Source organism: Macadamia integrifolia, chromosome 8, assembly GCF_013358625.1.
Source record: "Macadamia integrifolia cultivar HAES 741 chromosome 8, SCU_Mint_v3, whole genome shotgun sequence".
Lineage (NCBI taxonomy): Eukaryota > Viridiplantae > Streptophyta > Magnoliopsida > Proteales > Proteaceae > Macadamia > Macadamia integrifolia.
In genome coordinates, this window is record NC_056564.1 from 5,823,885 (window position 1) to 5,842,058 (window position 18,174).

The following is an 18,174-nucleotide window of genomic DNA, read 5'->3' on the forward strand; positions in this document are numbered from 1 at the left end:
GGGGGTGGGTGGAAATTTCAATTTTTATGACATCAGAATGCTATTGACTGTCAGAATGATGTGTTGGTTTCTTGTATTTGAACAAAAAATTATTGATTTGGTATTTTCTTCTCTTGCATGTTTGATGAGTTTCTTAACGTTCCTATTGAAAGATCAACATATAAATTCTAATCCAAAGAGTATAAATTCTGGGAAGCTAAATTCTTTGTGTTTCTGTTATGCTTACAAACAGACAATTGCAGAGTCTGTTGGTGATTGGTACTTCAACCGGAGAGTAGTCACGGAAATTGATTGTGCATATCCATGCAATCCCACTTGTTTCAATATCATTCTTGGTTGAGGCCAATTGATCCAATATTTCCCTGGCCGGGAATCTTATTGCTAGATATCCATGGTATGGAAAATGAAGGCAGAGAAAGTCTTACTAATGACTTCGCACTACTATGATGATGAGAAATTTGTGTAGATGGCTGGTTTGTGCATCATGGTCTCTGTCTGCCTGTCACTTCGTAGTCTGATTTCGTGTTCTTGTCTTCTAATTGTTGTGTATTTGTTTCCCATTTTGCATTTCTTAGGTTCATCAGATATGTGACTGACTTTTCTTTTACTTTATTGAACCTTGCTAGTTTCTGAAGGTTGTTAGATTTAAAGAAAGTCTATGATATGGTCCCAATTCTCTGTTCTTTTTGATAGTTTCTTTTGTATAAAAGAAATGCCGGAAAATCTTTACAGTTGCAGCAAGTCTGTTTTCACCTAAAAGAAATTAAAATATTGCTTCTATTTGGCTTTTTATTTTTTATTTTTCTTTTTCGGAATCGTTTCTGGCTCAAGAATGTATTTTAAGCTCATGGAACTATTAGTCTCTCTTTGGTATCATTTTTCTTTTTGATTTTTACTTATTTAACAAAAATCATTAATGAAAACCATTTTTTACCAAAATATAAAAATGGTTTAGTTACTATTTGATAAAAATGATATATATTTATAGATATATATATATATATATATTTTAAGAAATAGTTTGGTATCTCTAAGTGTAAAATGATTTTATAAAGAAATGGGTGAAGAGATTTCCTTCATCCATCTTCCTTCTAACCCTCTTTCTCCACTTTGGAGGGAGGAAGAGGGGGCAAGGGGCTTGGATTCTAATTTCAAAGCAAATGGCTACTTGACCCTTTCATATTAGAATTTTAAGCACATGTTCATTAAAATTCAGAGCAAAAATTACTAAAAATCAATTTTGGTCAAAACACATAAATGACTCTTGATTTCTTTTTTATTTTTGTGTTTTATCAATTTTTTTAAAATAGAAATAAGGTCCATGAATGACACCAAATGTAATCAAAACCATTTTTGGAAACAAAAATAAAAACCAAAAATGATACCAAAGAGGCCTAAATCATCCAGTTTATATTTTTAGTCAACACCTTATGGGAGCATTAATATATTCTCCATAAATGATTGATTAACAGCACATACCTTATAGTGGAAGTTGACTGGAGACTCTCTCTTTCTCTTCCTAATTGGCTGGCTCCCCACTTCCCTACTCAGAGAACACTCCCAAAAAAGAAAAGGAAAAGTATTCCCAGAATTTCCCACAATGTTTTCATGGGAGTCTCTCTTACACTCTCTTCTATACGACATTCTTTCTCCCCTGCCCTCTATTGGTAAACCTGTTCCCATGCTGCCTCTGGTGTGGTTAACCTTTTTCCTGAAAAGGAAACACTTATTTTTGGGATGTTTTGGGAAGAGAAGGGAACCTAAAATTTCCACAGGCTGAGAATGAATGTAGGGCATACAATAGATGAGTTGTAAGATCATTGAAGATGTTTGCTTACTGTTAAAACCTGCCTGAAAATGGTCATGGGCTGATCACGAGAACGGTCACAGGTTATTGGACAGATCTATCATTTTTTTTTTTATTTTTTTTTAAACCATTTTTGTTATGATTTTACCTTTGAATCTTATATGTGGAATTGGATTGGAAAGATCAGGATTGGGATCATTCAAGGTTGATACCATTCCTGTCCAACCAATACAAATCGTTCCATATAAAGAGGTTCAATACAAACCGTTTCACTCTTTGACTTCGGATCAAATTTTATGGGTAGATAGAAAATGATGGTATAGGCTTATGAGCCGAACAAGCCGAATTTTATGACCAACTGGGTTTCAAATGGGAAGATGTCAGTTTGGACATAATGTTAAATTGGTGTGCTGCTCCTACCAACCCTTTGTTTTTCACATTCAACTATTCTGCTTTGCCCACAGATCGTTGTGGGCCTTGTTGCAGAATCTGGTACAATCACTTCCTATTGGGTAGAAAATTTCATAAATGCTCTTCCGCAGACCCCAATTTGAATATGAGTTTTCTGTCTTTCGGAATAAGCTCTTCTTCACCCATTGTCCATGGTGAGGAGAGAATTTCTGTGACCCTTGGTTGAACTCCTGTGTCTTCATTAGCTCCAAACCATCAGATCAGGGGATCAAGATGTAACACACCAACATATTTTGAATGTGGTTTCCATGATTGTGTCTAACTCCTATTATGAAACTGATATGTGCACGGTAGAGAGAGGGAGAGAAAATAGGAGAGATAATGTAGGGTTTTGACTAATTAGGCGGTGTCTGTCTCTTGCTTTACGGACGAAGCCGGACGTTTGGCTAATTGGGAGGTAGTTGCCTCTTCTCAAGATAAATCCAGAGAGATAATTTAGGACAATTTATTCATTTGTTTTTTCATTCCATATTAGTTCCTATTAAATAGGATAAACAAGTTGTTACAAACGATGCTTACATCATACACTCCATCTACGCTCCACTACTTCCACTTCCATACTTATGTCTAACTTCTACTAACTTACCAACTTCTATGAACTACTTAACACTCCACCGTGGCAATGACTCCTACCTACATTCAAATACAATAAGGAAGTTGTTAGGTACGTAATAGAAACAGAGAGGAACAATGAGTATTATGGGAAAAGAAATGCTTTATACCTCATTCGATCCATATTGATATGGCATAAGTATTGAGTTCCAATTATATGGATGTATTGAACCAAGCTGCCGGTATGATATCGATACTTAGAAACATGCTTATAATGTAAGTGTCTCATGTTTTAACCCTTAAAAATGCCTCATGTTTAACATTTTTCAAAAGACAGTTTTTCTGCATTGGTGGTTGAGCGATGAAACAGTCCAGATGTGACCCCCTCTCCCCCTGTATTCTGGGGTCATGATGAACCATAGTGAATCCGTTCACCGTGACCTGACAAAAACTCGATCCTTTTCCAATTGCATGATGAGAATCTATACTGATGTATCCAAATGGTCCTTTATTGACTGGATGGTACATCTGCATAGGGCCTAGAAGTTATGGGAAGCTCGTGACTTGATCTGGAAGTAATTGACATCAAGATCAAGTCATCATGCTTAAGTGTGAAAATTGAATTGGAATTCTCAAATGTATCTCTTGATCACTGAAGTGTATATCAATTAATGAACTGTGTAAATGGTTTTCAAGTGATCACACTAATAGATACCGATGAGGAGGCTCAAGAATTGATAATGACAATTCAACATCCAGACCAGATTCATATCACCTGTTGTGTGTGTGTGTGTGTGTGTGTATGTGTGTTTTTTTTTGGTGAAAAAAGAAACCTAAAATACAGTATGACCTCTACACCGGAACACAGGGAGGGAGCGAAATGATCGCCCCACCCTATGAGAATAGATCCTCCTCAAATGATACTTTTACATTTATTCCCATTTATTCCCGCACTAGTGCAAGGACTATACTACCTTCAAAGAAAGGGAAGAAATTCTCTCCCTTTCTTTTTTATTTTAAAGGTTTAAAAGGACTAATTTATAAGTTGCAAACCCACATAGAAGCCAATAAAAACAAGTCACAAACAACGCTATATTTGTTTATGAGCAATGCTTACAGGACCTCAGGGTCAATATCTAGCGGATCCCCCAAATTAGATTGGTACTCATGTTATCTTCTATTTCTTTCTCTATTTTAAGTAACTTATTATTTCATGAGAACCAATCCAAGTTGGGAGTTTTCTAGATGGTTGACCCTAGGGTCTATTAACATTTATTTTTAATTATTTATATATTTATTTATTTATTTTCTTGCTGTGGTGGGTCCGGCATGCCCTCATCCGGAAGTAAAATAGCATGCCTTCTAATAACCGTTGCATCGCAATTAATTTAGTTCATAGTATCGATGTCGTTATCGATCACCGCACATATACTGATACATATCGTTCTTATCGGATAGAATCAAAAGATTTTTCCCTCAAGATTCCTATATTTTTTTTTAAATATATTTTTTTCATTATTTTCTGTAAACTGATCTGATGTCAATAGATAACAGCAGTTTAGATGGAGCTGAAAATTTGTGTAGGTGGACTCTACCTCTCTAAGGTCCCGAGCTTTTCGCAAATATAGCTTGTGCAAATTATGAATATTATGAAAGGCATCAAGAACCTTTCCCCATATGAAATGACCTTGTTGCCTCTTATATATAAAATTATTTCTTCCATCTCATTGGTGCGTTATTCTATGCCGTTTATTCGGACAACCCTTTATCATAAATTAATCTAATATATTATTTCTAACAAAAAATAATAATAATAAAAAACCACTCCTGTCTACATCTGGGTGAGAACGTGGTGGAATATTTTTCTTTCTTTATTTATTGTTTTGGGTATTCAACGTTTTTTAAAAGCCCCTGAGATTTGTCTCCACTTCAAAGTCACGAGACTCAGATGGAAACCAAAATATCATTCAAGGGATCGACAAGGATGAACAGAGTTAGATATTATGGACATATTCATGCATATCTAAGTCAAAGCTTCTCTGTCATTAGATAAGAAACTGAATTACTAAAACCAGATTGGTTATGGGTTGAGCCCAGGATGGAATATCACTGGGTTGACTCACTAGATTCAGAAATTTTTAGCTTTCAAACCATGGTTTTTGATATGTTTATCCAAATCATGACTGGAAAAGAAGGAAAAGAAGGAAAAGTGTTGGATTATGAACAATCGCTATCTTTTGACTCGAGAGATTTTCCTTTCTCTTCAAGATCAAATTATCTATTACTTTTCAATTTGAATTTACTAGAGGAATATGAAGCAGTTGGAGAAAGATAATATGGAATATAGGAATTAAATTGAGTGACACTTGAAAATAGAATACAAGTCTGATTCTATTCTTGGAACATTACTTTTGTACTTAATTGGATTTAAGTTCCGATTTCTGAGTATCCATGGAAGATAACCACAATTTGAGTACTGATCTGATAATGTTATTTCACAAGTAGGTATAGTTACTGGAGTCAATGCTAAGTTGGTCCCTACTGGGTTCACCAACTCGGGGGGGGATGCTATGGTACAAGGTTCAAGTAAGTGGAATCGGCCAGAACCAGCCTGAAGCCTAGAAACCCCTCCTCGATCATCCGATTTGAATTGGCAAGAATCAGGATCAAGGTTAGCCTATGGTCAATAGACCATATTATCTCATTTCCATTGTCCCAATTTATGTCAAATTACAGAACCAACAGCTTAGTGTTCCTTGCTTCCAGCTTTTAAATGCAGAGTCAATGCATAGAAATTAGATCCCAAGGGAGCTAGCTTGTTTCGTATTACTGATTAGGACAGAAAAATAGAGAAAGCCCAGAAGGCAAATAGAAGAAAGAGGCACTGGGACCAATGGGTCACTCTATTAGTAATTAATTTTCATAATGGAACTCTTCTGAGGAGTACCATTTATTGGAAAGTTACAATTTTCTACTACTGTTTAAAATCAAGAAGCAGCTCTTACATCTTTACACAACTAAGACTCTGTCTCTCCCCGGAGTTTTAATTGGTATGTTACAAAGGTAGCTTGGGAAAAAGGGCAATGGTAAACAAAAGGAACAAAAGGATGAAAAAAAGGGGGCCTTGGGTTTTCTGTGAATGACTCTATTTTCTGTTTTGTGGACTTCTCTATTTACACACTTGAACTCCATGAGCTTCCATCCAAAGAGATAACAATGACAGAGACGTCGTCGTGATATCGGCGACGATCCCCTTGTGGTATTTCAAGTAACTCATGGAAGTCCATACCTGTGATAAACCAAAAGCAATCTCTAAGTTAGAACATAGTTTCAGTGATTTAAGATCTACATCTACCTTCTTCCTTCTGGGTTCTAATTCCGGACTCACCAGCTTTCTTTGCCGCCCGAAACAGGACCTCCTCAACAAGGTGTTGTGCTGGATCCCCCTCTGGTGAAAAAGAAATGAAGAGTTCAACTTGTGCGACTGCCTCTTCATTGGTGAAATATTGGTAGAGCCCATCCGACGACAATACCAAAAATCTGTCTTTAGACCCCAGCCTATGATGGTGGAGAGATGGGGAACAGGTGATGTATGGGGAAGTTCCTACATAATCTATTCTGAACATCTCCAAGAGTGCATTGTTCCATTTTGGCTGCAAAAACCAAAGGATGTAATGTGTCAAAAATGGCAAACCTCAATCTAATCAAACTTGGTGTATGAAAGAAATGAACCTTTTAAGTTCCTTAGAAACATGATTTATCGAGTGTTCCCTATCATATCTGTAAATGAATACCAAATGCAGAGGCAACAGGATAATGTTCAACAACCATTGCTAACATGTCATACATCTTAGAGTTTAAGATACCCACAGTTTGATGGTTTCATTCTTATAAAGCAAAAGATCAATCAGATTCTATTCAATGAATCATAGTCTTTTTTATGGCCCTGAAGTTTTCTAAAGTGGGAATAACTGAGGGGACAACTCCAACTTCTCATTGTGCCGCATGTAGAGGAGGTCTAAAAGCAGCTTCTTCCCACTTCCTATGCTCATCATCTACTAGCTTTAGTGTTTTTTATATGGAGTGTTTTTGTACTTTATCACAAAGAAGATTGTATAAGATGTTGAAAAAACAAAGAAAGATATCAGAACAGAATCAAGTGGTGTGGTCTAGCAAGATTAGATCATTCATGGTGATGCTAAACAGTAGTAACTGTACCTGTTTGAGAAAGCCAGCACCAAAAGCTCTGGTGACCTTCAAAGAGCCTTTTACTCTGTCGTTCAAGAGAGCAGAAGCGTCATCTGGATGTTCATTCTTTATTCTCTTGACTTCCTGAAATGCAGAGTTCATTTAAGTCATGGAATTGCTTAACCCAAAGGAAACCACAAACATACACAAATCATATATGGGAAGGATGTTAGATTAGCCAAGGATTGCCAAACACATAAAGGATGTGCTGAATGGTTTTACCTCTTCCACACAAGTGGAATGATCTAGAGTTAGCTGAACAGCGGCTAAACCGGGTAACTTGTATGGCTGATCACCATCAAATGATTCAAGATCATGCAAAGTTTCCTCATTGATCCGTTCCAAGTCTTGAGGACCCTTACCAATCCACAGGTCGGGCTCTGCTTTCTGAGCTAAGACTGCTCGACTGTCACCCACATTCATCAAGTAGACATCTTCCCCTTTCATCAACATGACCAGAACACATGACCCCATCAGAGCTAATTCAGGATTTACCATAACCATCTTGTCTGCAGCCTCTAAATAGGCTTCCTCTGTTTTTCTCAAAGCCTGAGCAAGAGCTTTCAAGACATCGGAGTGAGTAATATTATTAGATCCGGAAACAGAGTCACTCAACTGCCCCTTTAATCTGAGGTCCAGTTCCAATCTCTCCCTGTCCCATTCGCATTTCCACCTCCTTTGACTCTCCTCCCATTTCTTCGCAGCACCTCTAAACCTGTTCCTCGAGTTCCTCCTGCCTCTCCTCTTTAAATTCGAATTCGAGTTGGAGTTAACATCTCCACCTCCGGAGGGACTAGTCTCAGGCTGGACACACCGAGAAAAACCATCATCAACAAAATTTGGATTCTCAGTTCTAATGTGATCAGACCTTTCAGTATGAATCGAAACGTCCTCCTTCACCTTCTCCTTCTCCAAACAAGATTCCGCGACCGGAGTACCGGAAGACTCGTTCTTGTCATCCCATAATAAGCCCTTGAGCTCCTTATGTACAGCAGTGTAGAGATTAGCAAGAAGATAATCGGGGGCATCAGGACCATTAAATCCATCATAAATCCCGACGAAAACCCAACCATGCTCTTCCGATATGACGACATGAACTCGATCTTCTCCGGCCTTCCCTTGAGCCCATTGAAGATTTTGGCCCTCCAAAGAATCGTCATCTTCCAAGCTGGTTTCACTGCTCAGATTGGTGCTGCTAATGGTCAGATTCTCGCCGTTCTTGTCGGAGCCAGCAACCCAATCGGATTCCTTGACGGAAGCAACCCTTTTAACTCCCGGCGCACCGATAGAACTGTGGCTACCACGAGTTAAGGTCTTGGCGATGGCCCTGCGAAGAACCCTAATGAAAGAAGCCTTCTTGGATCGGGGTCTCAATGTGTAACCCCCTTGGGAGAGACTCCTCTGAAACTGATCAGGGCCCTTGTCCAAAGGACCAGAGAAGATAGAACTGCGCTCAAGAGGCCCAGAAAGGAATCCCCTTTCAATTGGTCCAGACATGACTCCCCTATCGAGGGGGCCTGAGAAGGTACAACTACCGGACAAGGGACCAGAACTGAACATAGAGCGAGGTACTGGTTGTAAAGGAATGGAAGCAAAGGAAGTGGAGCTCTCAAAAGCGGAAGCACGATCGAGACTGTTACAGGAGTAGAGATCGACAAAAGCAGTGGACAGAGGGGTTGAGGTATTGGCACTTACAGAGGCACCGGAGATAGAGCGAAAGGTAGCGGTCTCCTCGGAATGAACCTTAGAAGAAGAGAAGCCGATGGAATCAGGACGAACATAGCAGAAAGAGTGGCCAAGCCCTTCATCCAGAGGCTCCGATATCAATACAGCCAAATCATTCCTCCTCGGTGCTCCTCCATCGCCGGAGAAACAGACGCTGAGCTTCCCGAAACCGTTACCCATCGGAGAAAAAGATCCAAAGGAGAAACAGAACAACGAAAAGCCCTTTGGAATTGAATTAGTTCAGAACCGATCTTTCATATCTGATTTGGGGATTTTCCTTCGATTGATTGATTCCTCTCTGCTTATCCTTCTTCTTCTGCTTCTGTGAGACTGTGAAGAGGAGAAGAAGAAGAACCAAAACTGAGGGATGATATTGATGATGATATGATGCAGACTCGTCAGAGAAGAAATGAAGAAGTGAAGGAAAGCCGTTGACTTTTGGGTTTTAGGAGTTTTTTCTATTTTCTTACCCCTCTCTCTTTCTCTATTTGTTGGATTAATTGAATTTCCTTTTTTTTCTCGTTTGTGTGTGGAGGCGTTGACTAAAAAAAGTTAAAAGAGGGATGTAACCGGGGAGAAGAGAAAGAAGCTTTGCCCAGCTATGCCAGGTCATCGAGTGAGTTAAAAGTAAACTCCAATGTCAAGAAGGGTATGGAACGTAATTTTATTAAAATAGTAATGCAATAAATCCATCTGCTGGTGGTGGTGGTGGTGGTGGGGGAGAAACCAAAAAAGTCAAAGGCCAAAATCGAACCGTAAAAGTTGGGGATTGTGCCCCAAAGAGAGAATTAGACACCGTACGATAATCAAAGTAGCCGGATTATCAGGGAACCGTTGACTGACACGTGTAAGTAAATGATGGCAGTCGTGACGCTGTGAACCCCCCCATAATACATGCCCATAACCTCAAAATATTAATAAAAATTTCTTTAAAATGGTCGCCTCTATCGAGTTTGGCTGACTTTCTTTTTCTCGTTTACTTATTTTCTTTTGAGCCATTTTTGTCCTGTTTTGTAATTTTAATTGAAAATTAGGGAAAATCTGTGGGTGGGTGGGTGGGTGGGGTGGAGGAGTTGGTCACTTGGTCCAGCCGCTGCCGCTCACAAGGTGGAGTGGTTATAAGGATTTTTCCCAACTGTAGCGATGCGTGGTGCGTGTTGGTTGCACTGTCGCCTATGCGTTCCAATGGTGATTTGACGAGAATACCCCCTGTTCTTGGTTGACTTTTTTGCCCTTCAATCTGCAATTCCTGGTACCGGGAATGGGACATTCGACGGCTGAGAGCCATTTGGATAAACTCTAAGTGTTGACCATTTAAGTTGACTTTTTTTTTAATTTTTAATTTTATTTTAAAATTAATTTTAATTATTATATGTCACATGTGAGGCGTGAGGTGAGGTAAGTTGTGACGGGGCTGGGGAACGTAGATCCGGGATTCCCTAGATCCAATATGGCCCCCGCCCGCCTAGAATGGAAGGTCCGATTGACCTTGAGGATCACACCTTGTACTTGATATACGAGCACTGTGCGTGCGGGCACTAGAAGAAGTCAATGATCTCTACTCACATCAAAGGGATTCTCCAATCGGTTCGGATTTGGTTCAGTTTTCTATACAATATTATATTATTTAAAATGAAATTAAACCAGCTGAATTGGTTGGTTTTTTTTCAATTTTATTTGATTCATATATGATCTCAAAAATTCAGTTTAAACCTGGTTTAATTGAGATAATCTGTTAAAACAAATAAAGTTAGGGAAGTGAATTACAACCTCACCTGACCAAGAGACAAGTCCACAATGTCAAACAACTTGACAAAGGAACCTATAGTTGGTTTTTCACAAAACTCAACAAAGTAATGTCCTTATACACACCCCTTGATATGATTATGTCTCTCTAAATGTAGAGATACATCTCTAGAGGATGTTTACCATGTAGGGGTGTATCTCTACTAAGATATGTGTCTACCAAAGTAGAGGTGTATCACTAAACTACCCATACATATAAGAGACAGTTTGAATCTTCAAAGCGTGTTTTAAAACCTTAAAATACAACACTTACAATATGTTAATCATGATTGTATATTCTCTCATAGTTTTGGGTTTTTATAATTCTTTTTTGTTAGAAAAGTCCGATTGAATTGAAATTTAATAATGAAAAAAGGACCTTGTGGTTAATCATCCCAAAAAATTTTGGGGCCCATTTTATGGTATGTAGGATGTATGAGTTTAAGTATTAAAGAGAAAGTGTTCTTTGTCCGGAAGTGTGGCCTACGATAATGTTTTCAGTGTCTATTTCTCTTCTCTCCCAATTGGAGGTAGATATGTTATTTCATAGGGGAATACTAGCATACGCTATACTCCCAGACATGAAACATTTTTTAGATACTAAGCAATCGAAACTCCGAAGAATGATTTAGGACATAGAAACCCTAATTTAGAATAAAGAGGAACTCCAAAACTTTGTATCTGTGGGAGAGAATTTTTTCTTCTTTTTTTTTTTTTTTTTTTTTCTGTGAAAACCCCTGTTTGTTAAGGGTTGCTATGATGCCACGTACAAAGGCATAAAGCTATCGGGTTAAAGAGTGTGAAAAGGTGATTCGTTTTTACCACTTTAAAATTCGGATAACTTGAAAATGGTTTCAGATTCTAAGTGAATTCAAAGTGTTATTAATCCTAATCCAGCTTTTAGACTCATCAGCCATTTCAGGTCAACTCTCGTGGCCTAGCAGCTCTTCTTTTAAGCTTTCGAATGACTACAGTTTTGTGGAAATCGAATGCCTTTTGTCTCTTGGTTTAATGATTCATATCACACATAAAAGCAAATAGAGCCCTTCCACTTTAATAACTACATTACAAAAAATGAATAGTAATTCCAAGTTAAAGTTTTGTTTTTGAGATTCTCAGCGCGAATTTGTACATTACTCAAAATCTGAAGAGGAGATCTCTCTCAATATTGAATTGAGATCCCCCCAAGGAAGGCTTGGGAGAACCTGTCTCCTAATCTTTTATAGAAAACAAGACAGCTCATCCCGCTCAATCGCTTACTGCTCGAGAGTGGGAGAGTGGTCTTGCTCTAATTCTCAGGCGGCGGGCCCATCTACTGTGGTATTACACCAATTATCACTTTTGATTCCGATTTAAATACTGTGAAAGTTAGAAGAATTGGAGAAAGGAAACCTAAAGAAAATTTTAATTGACACTCAATCCCATTTATTTACGCACTACCCTTGGGTCTCACTGTCGATGGCAATCTAAAAGCTTGTATTAAGTTTGTCTCAAATTCTTGACCCGTTTTGAAGATTGATCTACTCCGACATATTTTGGTGGACACTTGAAGGAGAAGTTTTCTAAAATCTGTGATGGAAGCAAAGAGGTTCCACCGGATTGATCGCGACTCAATGGGTCAACCCATGACTTGGAATATATAATGTACCATCGTCTTGATGAGCATTATCATTGTAATTTGAGGATTTTTTTTCAAGCTAGGATTTCAGGGCGAGTTTTTTTCGTCGTTGCTTGGGTGTAATCTCTCTTCTACATATGAAACATCTTCTTCTTCGCCCGAGGACATAACACACCACATCGGTGTGTGAACCTCGTTAAGTTTCTGTTTGTTGTACAATATGTCTTGATTTATTTTCGTATTTCTTAGTATTTGCTCTAACAATTTGAATTATCGAGGTAAAATGGTACAACTAGTATATGAAAATACCCACAAAGTCCCAAACTTATCCGATAAACGTTTGCATAAGAAGAGTACCGACCCACCATTAGGTAGATAAATTACTTGACTAAAAAGAAACGAACGACAGTTGCAAACAAGGAAATTGCTTAAACATGACAGTTTTAAGGTTACTAGTACATGGGTTTCTTAATTGGGATACCAAAGATATATATATATATATATATATATATAGAGAGAGAGAGAGAGAGAGAGAGAGAGAGAGAGAGAGAGAGAGAGAGAGAGAGAGTGGTAAGTCTTGGTATATGTTATTGGATCAAACAATCAGAAAAAAGGGGAATTGATGAGACAATGTCCGACATCACCATACAATAGTAAATATAAAAATAAATGGTGTTGAAAAGGAAAATAAAAGGAGGCCACGATTACCTATGTTCTTTATTAAAAAAGCAAAGGGAGGGTTAGATTAATCTTCCCACTTCCATGATAACAAACCCATTTGAGATTCGAGATTTCAAAGCTTCCATCATTTTAATATATAGCAAGTGGAGAATGGAGACACCCCTCCAGGCCACCATCTCCACAATCCATCACTTGGCCCACCTCACCTACCTTCTTTCCTGACGTCCTCTACCTCTTAATTAACCTTAGAACTGAACTTATTTGTGGTTTTGCACAACCATACCCTTTCCATTTACCCATAAAAATAGGGATGTATATATTAGCTTAATTAAGATACTTGGACCCAACAAACCATACACAAGAGGCTTCTACTAATATGGTCTCCTTTATAGAATAGAATAATATAATGACTTCCACCCATGTTAGCCCTTAGCTTTTAGGGGGCCACAAATGTCTTCAAACCCTTAAATTAGGAGATATTATGAGTTGTTAATGCTCTTAATGCATTGACTTCCAATTTTTAAAAGAGAAAAGAAGAAACTTCATTGCTAGCTTGATCCTCTCATCTTCACCCCTTTTTTTCAGGGCTGTAGGGTTTGATTCTTTACAATTTTTATCAAGTAAAAGATGGAACCTTTCATGGTTCTTGTTCCATCCATTTTGTTTGTTTGTTCCTCTCTTGTTGTAGCTCTTGGGGGGAGATGTTGCTATATCACTTATGGAGACCCGGTTTATCTGATTTGGACTGCTTTGATGGCAGACAGTCCCATGTGGTAGTAAGCGTGGCTGAAGGCCATGGACAGGTAATCTACAGATTCTATACAGCTCATCCGTATTAATATACGGTATCAATATATACTATTACTGATACCTATAAACTTGTAATTGGATCTAGGGTGTCAAAAGTTGGTCCACACCCGTAGGCTTGATTTGAACCAGTCAGTTGAAGCCCAAGACCGGCTTGACAGAAATTTGGGGATCCCGACATGGTTTAAGATATTGGTTAAAGCCGGATTAACCCAATTACCTTGAGACCGAATATGGGCTGTGAGAGAGAGAATTAATACTCCAACGATCAAATTATATGGGTCCAGTAATAATGTTTGTTGGACTTGCCCTGCTTGGGGACCTGCCCTGCCTAGGCTTTATCATTCGTAATCGCAATGGATCTCCACTACTGGCTGCATCGAGTCCAACACCAATGTAGTCAATCATTAGCAGAGAAGCTGAAGCATTTAAGGAAGGTATTTTGGAAGCAATTGGTTTAAGATATTTTCGCCTATGGGTGGAATAAGACAACCTAAAGGTTATTACTGCCCTTTCAAACAATTCTAACTGTATTCTTTTTCAAATCCAGCCTATCATTAAGGATATCAGGTTCATGTGTGTCAACCTTATAAGGTGTTCATTTTCTTATGTTCCAAGGGTTGTCAATAGTATTGTCGACACCCTTGCAAGGAGAAGCCTGTCCATCTGATGTAGGACAATATGACCTCAATCCATTCCTTGGTTGAATCAGTGCGAAGCTGATGCCTTAGCTTGTAACAGGTCTTTTTTTCAATAAGATTTTGCATTACCAAAAAAAAAAAACTTCATTCTCGTCATCTCAGCTTGGCTGTCTTCCTCTTCTCATATTCCCCAATCATACATTAATAGTCAACCTCAACTTCAGTCAACCCATCTCTTGAGAGAGATACCTTTTATTAATAGTGGAATGGTGGAGCCTGGAACGGGACCCTAAAACCAGAACTTTTGTGAACTGAATTAAATCATGCTCCACATTTCATAAATAGCTGGGGTCCTGACTAGTTAGCCGTTATTAAGCTGCTCCATTTACCCAAAAAAAAAAAAAAGTGTTTTTTTTTTCTTTTTTTTTTGGAATAAGAAAAAAACCTTCAAGAAATTAAAGGAAATTTACAAAACGACATTTGTCCAGCATAGCTTAACCTTCCCTAATGTCATATCCCTATTTTGTACACAAAAAATTTTAGTCAGTAGATAATCTAGTTCGACTCTGAAAGAAAAAGTGACCCATGGCCACTTCAAAAGATTATCCTTCATCCATAAGTTTTCTAGCACAATCATATCAGTCCAAACTTTGTTCACCTCCCTTCCTTGCTTAACAATTGCTCGTAACCTGATCAACAATCCCATTATCACCGCATCAGTATCTTCTCTTGTCATAACATAATTAATAAGAGAAAATAAGCATTGGTGTTAGAAAAAAGAGCGATAGCCCATCCGGAAATGGATAAAAATCGTCTGTTGTTCTCAATCTCTGTTTTTCCATGTTTTGCTAGGTGCAGAACACGACACGTGGACAGTTCATCACCAACGGTCAAGATGCTTGCTTGGTTGAAGCTCTACCAAAACCGGGTTGAGGTAAGTGAACCAGACCGAGAACAATAGACGATTTTTATCCGGGTGGAGGGAGGGGAGATACCATGGGATGCTTTGCCCGAAGGTCTACTGAACAACATATTCTGCAGAACTACGATTAGAGATCAGATAGGGAGCCTATCTCTGGTTTGCCGCTCATGGCAACAGGCCTCCCAAGACCCTCTTTACTGGGAATCAATGATCGCCGTCGACTCCGATGAATACGATTCAACAGACAACGCCTTCGTGAAGGAGAGCAACGAACCCAACTCTTGCCATGATTTTTTCGTTTAAAAACAGAGATTAGAACAACAGACGATTTTTATCCTAGTTACTCGCCTAGTCCCGTCTCACGACCCCCCACCTCAGCTGGAAACCCTCCTACCCCAACCCCATTCTTCCTCTCGTCCTGCCCCATTAATAACATGTTATGGGAACAAGATCCATTAGGAAAGCATCCATTTCGGTGAGGAAATCTAATTAACAAAACCGAAAACATAAAAAGAGTCGAGAATCATAGACATGACCTGCATTACGAGCATAAAGAGATTCTCAAAAACTACATATCACCAGTATATTGAATCGCTACGATCAAACTTGAACCAATCTCCAGAATCATCATAATAACCTTCATCAGGATCATAAAGAAATTCAATGATCTGCGTTGTAGCTCTTTCTATCATATGGAAACCAAGTTTCAGGAAATTGCACCCCCTAACATCCAGATACTCAAGACAAAGACAACCAGATAGTATGGTAGACAAACCACCATCAGTGAGATCGGTGTTGGACAGGTTCAGGAGCCTCAATCTTGGTAAGTTTCTGGCAATGGCGCTTGCTTGAAAGCTGCTAATCGTTCCCGGCCTCCTGATCCCTCGGAAACATGGGCAGTTGTTGCCACCCAGCTCTTCCAGGACTTCTTCTGTAACATAGGGGGAATCAGAGAAGTCAATGACTTGTAGCCTCTTACAGCTACGGATGATATTCAAAACGGCGTCCTCCGATGCATTGTAGGATCCATCGAAAGAGAGGTGTTTCAGGTTCGGGCAACTACAAAAAAAAGGGGGGGAAAAAGAGTAAACATCAATACAGAAACAAATTGGTTTGATGGAGTGAATCAAAGATGAGAAAATTAAACAGCTTCCAATGAGTAACAGTAAGAGTTAATAAATAGGCAGGCGGCAATGAGATAGAGGATTTCGTCGCCGTTGCGAGGGCCGCCACCAACATCAGATGTGGCGAGGAAAGGTGAGAGATTGATAGAGTTGAGCTTGGCTCTTCCTCGTTTTCCGGCTATCGACGGTCCCATGGCATCTCCCCTCCCTCCACCCGGATAAAAATCGTCTGTTGTTCTCGGTCTGGTTCACTTACCTCAACCCGGTTTTCGTAGAGCTTCAACCAAGCAAGCATCTTGACCGTTGGTGATGAACTGTCCACGTGTCGTGTTCTGCACCTAGCAAAACATGGAAAAACAGAAATTGAGAACAACAGACGGTTTTTATCCTCTAGAAATGCCACAAGATGTTTTACACACGGCAGTGATAATAAGTACAAAGTCTGTAAAATAGGGCATTGGCTTTCCCATAACACAAGGGTTTTTGTCCATCACCTTTGGCTGGGTAGACTAATGGGTCTGCAATTTGGTCAGCCAATGATTTACCTAGGAAATTACAAATGCAGGGTCGGGGGTTCGAGACCCCATGATGACCATATTCCTATGTGACCATAGAAAGTAACTGGTTATTATCAAAGTATTAAATAAAGAGAACAATTCATTAGTACAAAGGTTACAAGAGTTACATTATTAAATTGGAAACTGAAATAAAAGGTGTTCTATGCAAACACAAACACAAATCCAAAGACTCAGCAGCCAAAAATTCTCTAAGAAAACTCACAAGAAAAGAAAACATAAAAAGAGTTTTCTTGCTCATTGTGACATAGACCACAAGTAGTGTCTATATTCATCCATTTTCGTAGGGTGCCCTTGAAAAGGATACCATCCATGGTCAATATCCAAAAGAATTAGTAGTTGATTGAGTTATAGGATACCATCCATGAAGTCTAAGTTTCCAAAAAAATCGCCACCATTGAGAGTAGGGAGATGAGCAAAAACACATGTTATAGCATCCACTGGAATTAATAGTTGACTGAGTTATGAGATATTTAGCAGTTATCTTGGTTGTGAGACTTCCTTTTTGGATAGATGACACTACCAAATATCAGTCTCATTGGAAAAGGGAACACGCATAATAAGATTAGAAATATGAACAGGTAAGATAGAGAGCAATAATCTAGAATTCCATTGATTGCTGAAAATGAAGTTGTTAACCAAATTAAACTAGTTGGAGGAGGTTGACTAACAGAAAAGTGATCTACCAATTACAATATAAAGCATCTGAATTCCATCACCCATTACTCGGTTTTAATGCAAACGTCTTTGCTCTTTGATCAATCCACAAACAAGCCAATATAGAAAAGAGAGCAAGTGGTTTCTACTATTACAGGGTTAAGGAGGGGCATATGTATACCATTTAACCTCCATTTCGTGAAAAAGCTGTTTTCTAATTAGAACATGCAACCACCAGACCATATTGTAATGAAGCAACCTGATCATTGTACCAAGATAGAGAGAGAGATAAAGAACAAAATATTGGGGATAAACGATGACTTTTCAAATCTACTCAAGGAGGATGACCGTTTTCTTTTAACATTTTGTTTGTTTGACAATCTAGTTCTAGGATAAGGTACTATTGTTTTCATTAATCCTTCAAGTCATGATACCAAGAGACAAGAGAGCCCCTACCTATCCAGCAATCCTCCACTTTTTAAGTCTATAATTGAAATGCTTGAAAGCACACTTTGATGGGAAGGAAATCCAACAAAATAGATGAGAAAAGAGAGGAGCGTG

At 38.7% G+C, this 18,174-nt stretch overlaps 3 protein-coding genes across 5 annotated transcripts in view; 1 reads left to right on the forward strand and 2 right to left on the reverse strand.

The window, feature by feature from the left end:
* The window catches only part of LOC122086650 (pectin acetylesterase 5-like), a 10,554-nt gene extending 9,871 nt beyond the window's left edge, over window positions 1-683 (forward strand). For all 3 annotated transcript variants that reach the window (XM_042655608.1, XM_042655609.1, XM_042655607.1), the window contains one exon: window positions 233-683. In XM_042655608.1, the coding sequence (XP_042511542.1) occupies window positions 233-340 (108 nt within the window). In that variant the 3' untranslated portion in view covers window positions 341-683. The remainder of the gene's footprint in view (window positions 1-232) is intronic.
* Window positions 684-5,699: 5,016 nt separating this feature from the next.
* On the reverse strand, window positions 5,700-9,259 carry LOC122086649 (probable protein phosphatase 2C 23). Its single transcript, XM_042655606.1, has 4 exons — window positions 7,301-9,259; window positions 7,049-7,162; window positions 6,219-6,483; window positions 5,700-6,119 (listed from the first exon to the last, which is right to left on the reverse strand). Exons 1-4 carry the CDS (start codon window positions 8,981-8,983, stop codon window positions 6,004-6,006), a joined length of 2,178 nt encoding a protein of 725 aa, XP_042511540.1. The 5' UTR covers window positions 8,984-9,259; the 3' UTR covers window positions 5,700-6,003.
* Window positions 9,260-15,832: 6,573 nt separating this feature from the next.
* LOC122086253 (putative F-box/LRR-repeat protein 19) lies at window positions 15,833-17,808 on the reverse strand. Its single transcript, XM_042654994.1, has 2 exons — window positions 17,795-17,808; window positions 15,833-16,316 (listed from the first exon to the last, which is right to left on the reverse strand). Exons 1-2 carry the CDS (start codon window positions 17,806-17,808, stop codon window positions 15,833-15,835), a joined length of 498 nt encoding a protein of 165 aa, XP_042510928.1.
* Between the last annotated feature and the right edge of the window lie 366 nt (window positions 17,809-18,174).

What these genes read in the sequence shown, in the direction of transcription:
- LOC122086649 (XM_042655606.1), bottom strand. Translation starts at nt 8,983, where the DNA reads ATGGGTAACGGTTTCGGGAAGCTCAGCGTCTGTTTCTCCGGCGATGGA. An exon ending in GTGCTGGCTTTCTCAAACAG is followed by an intron (nt 6,484 to 7,048) that starts GTACAGTTACTA and finishes TGGTTTTTGCAG; the next exon opens with CCAAAATGGAACAATGCACT. An exon ending in TCGGGCGGCAAAGAAAGCTG is followed by an intron (nt 6,120 to 6,218) that starts GTGAGTCCGGAA and finishes GGTTTATCACAG; the next exon opens with GTATGGACTTCCATGAGTTA.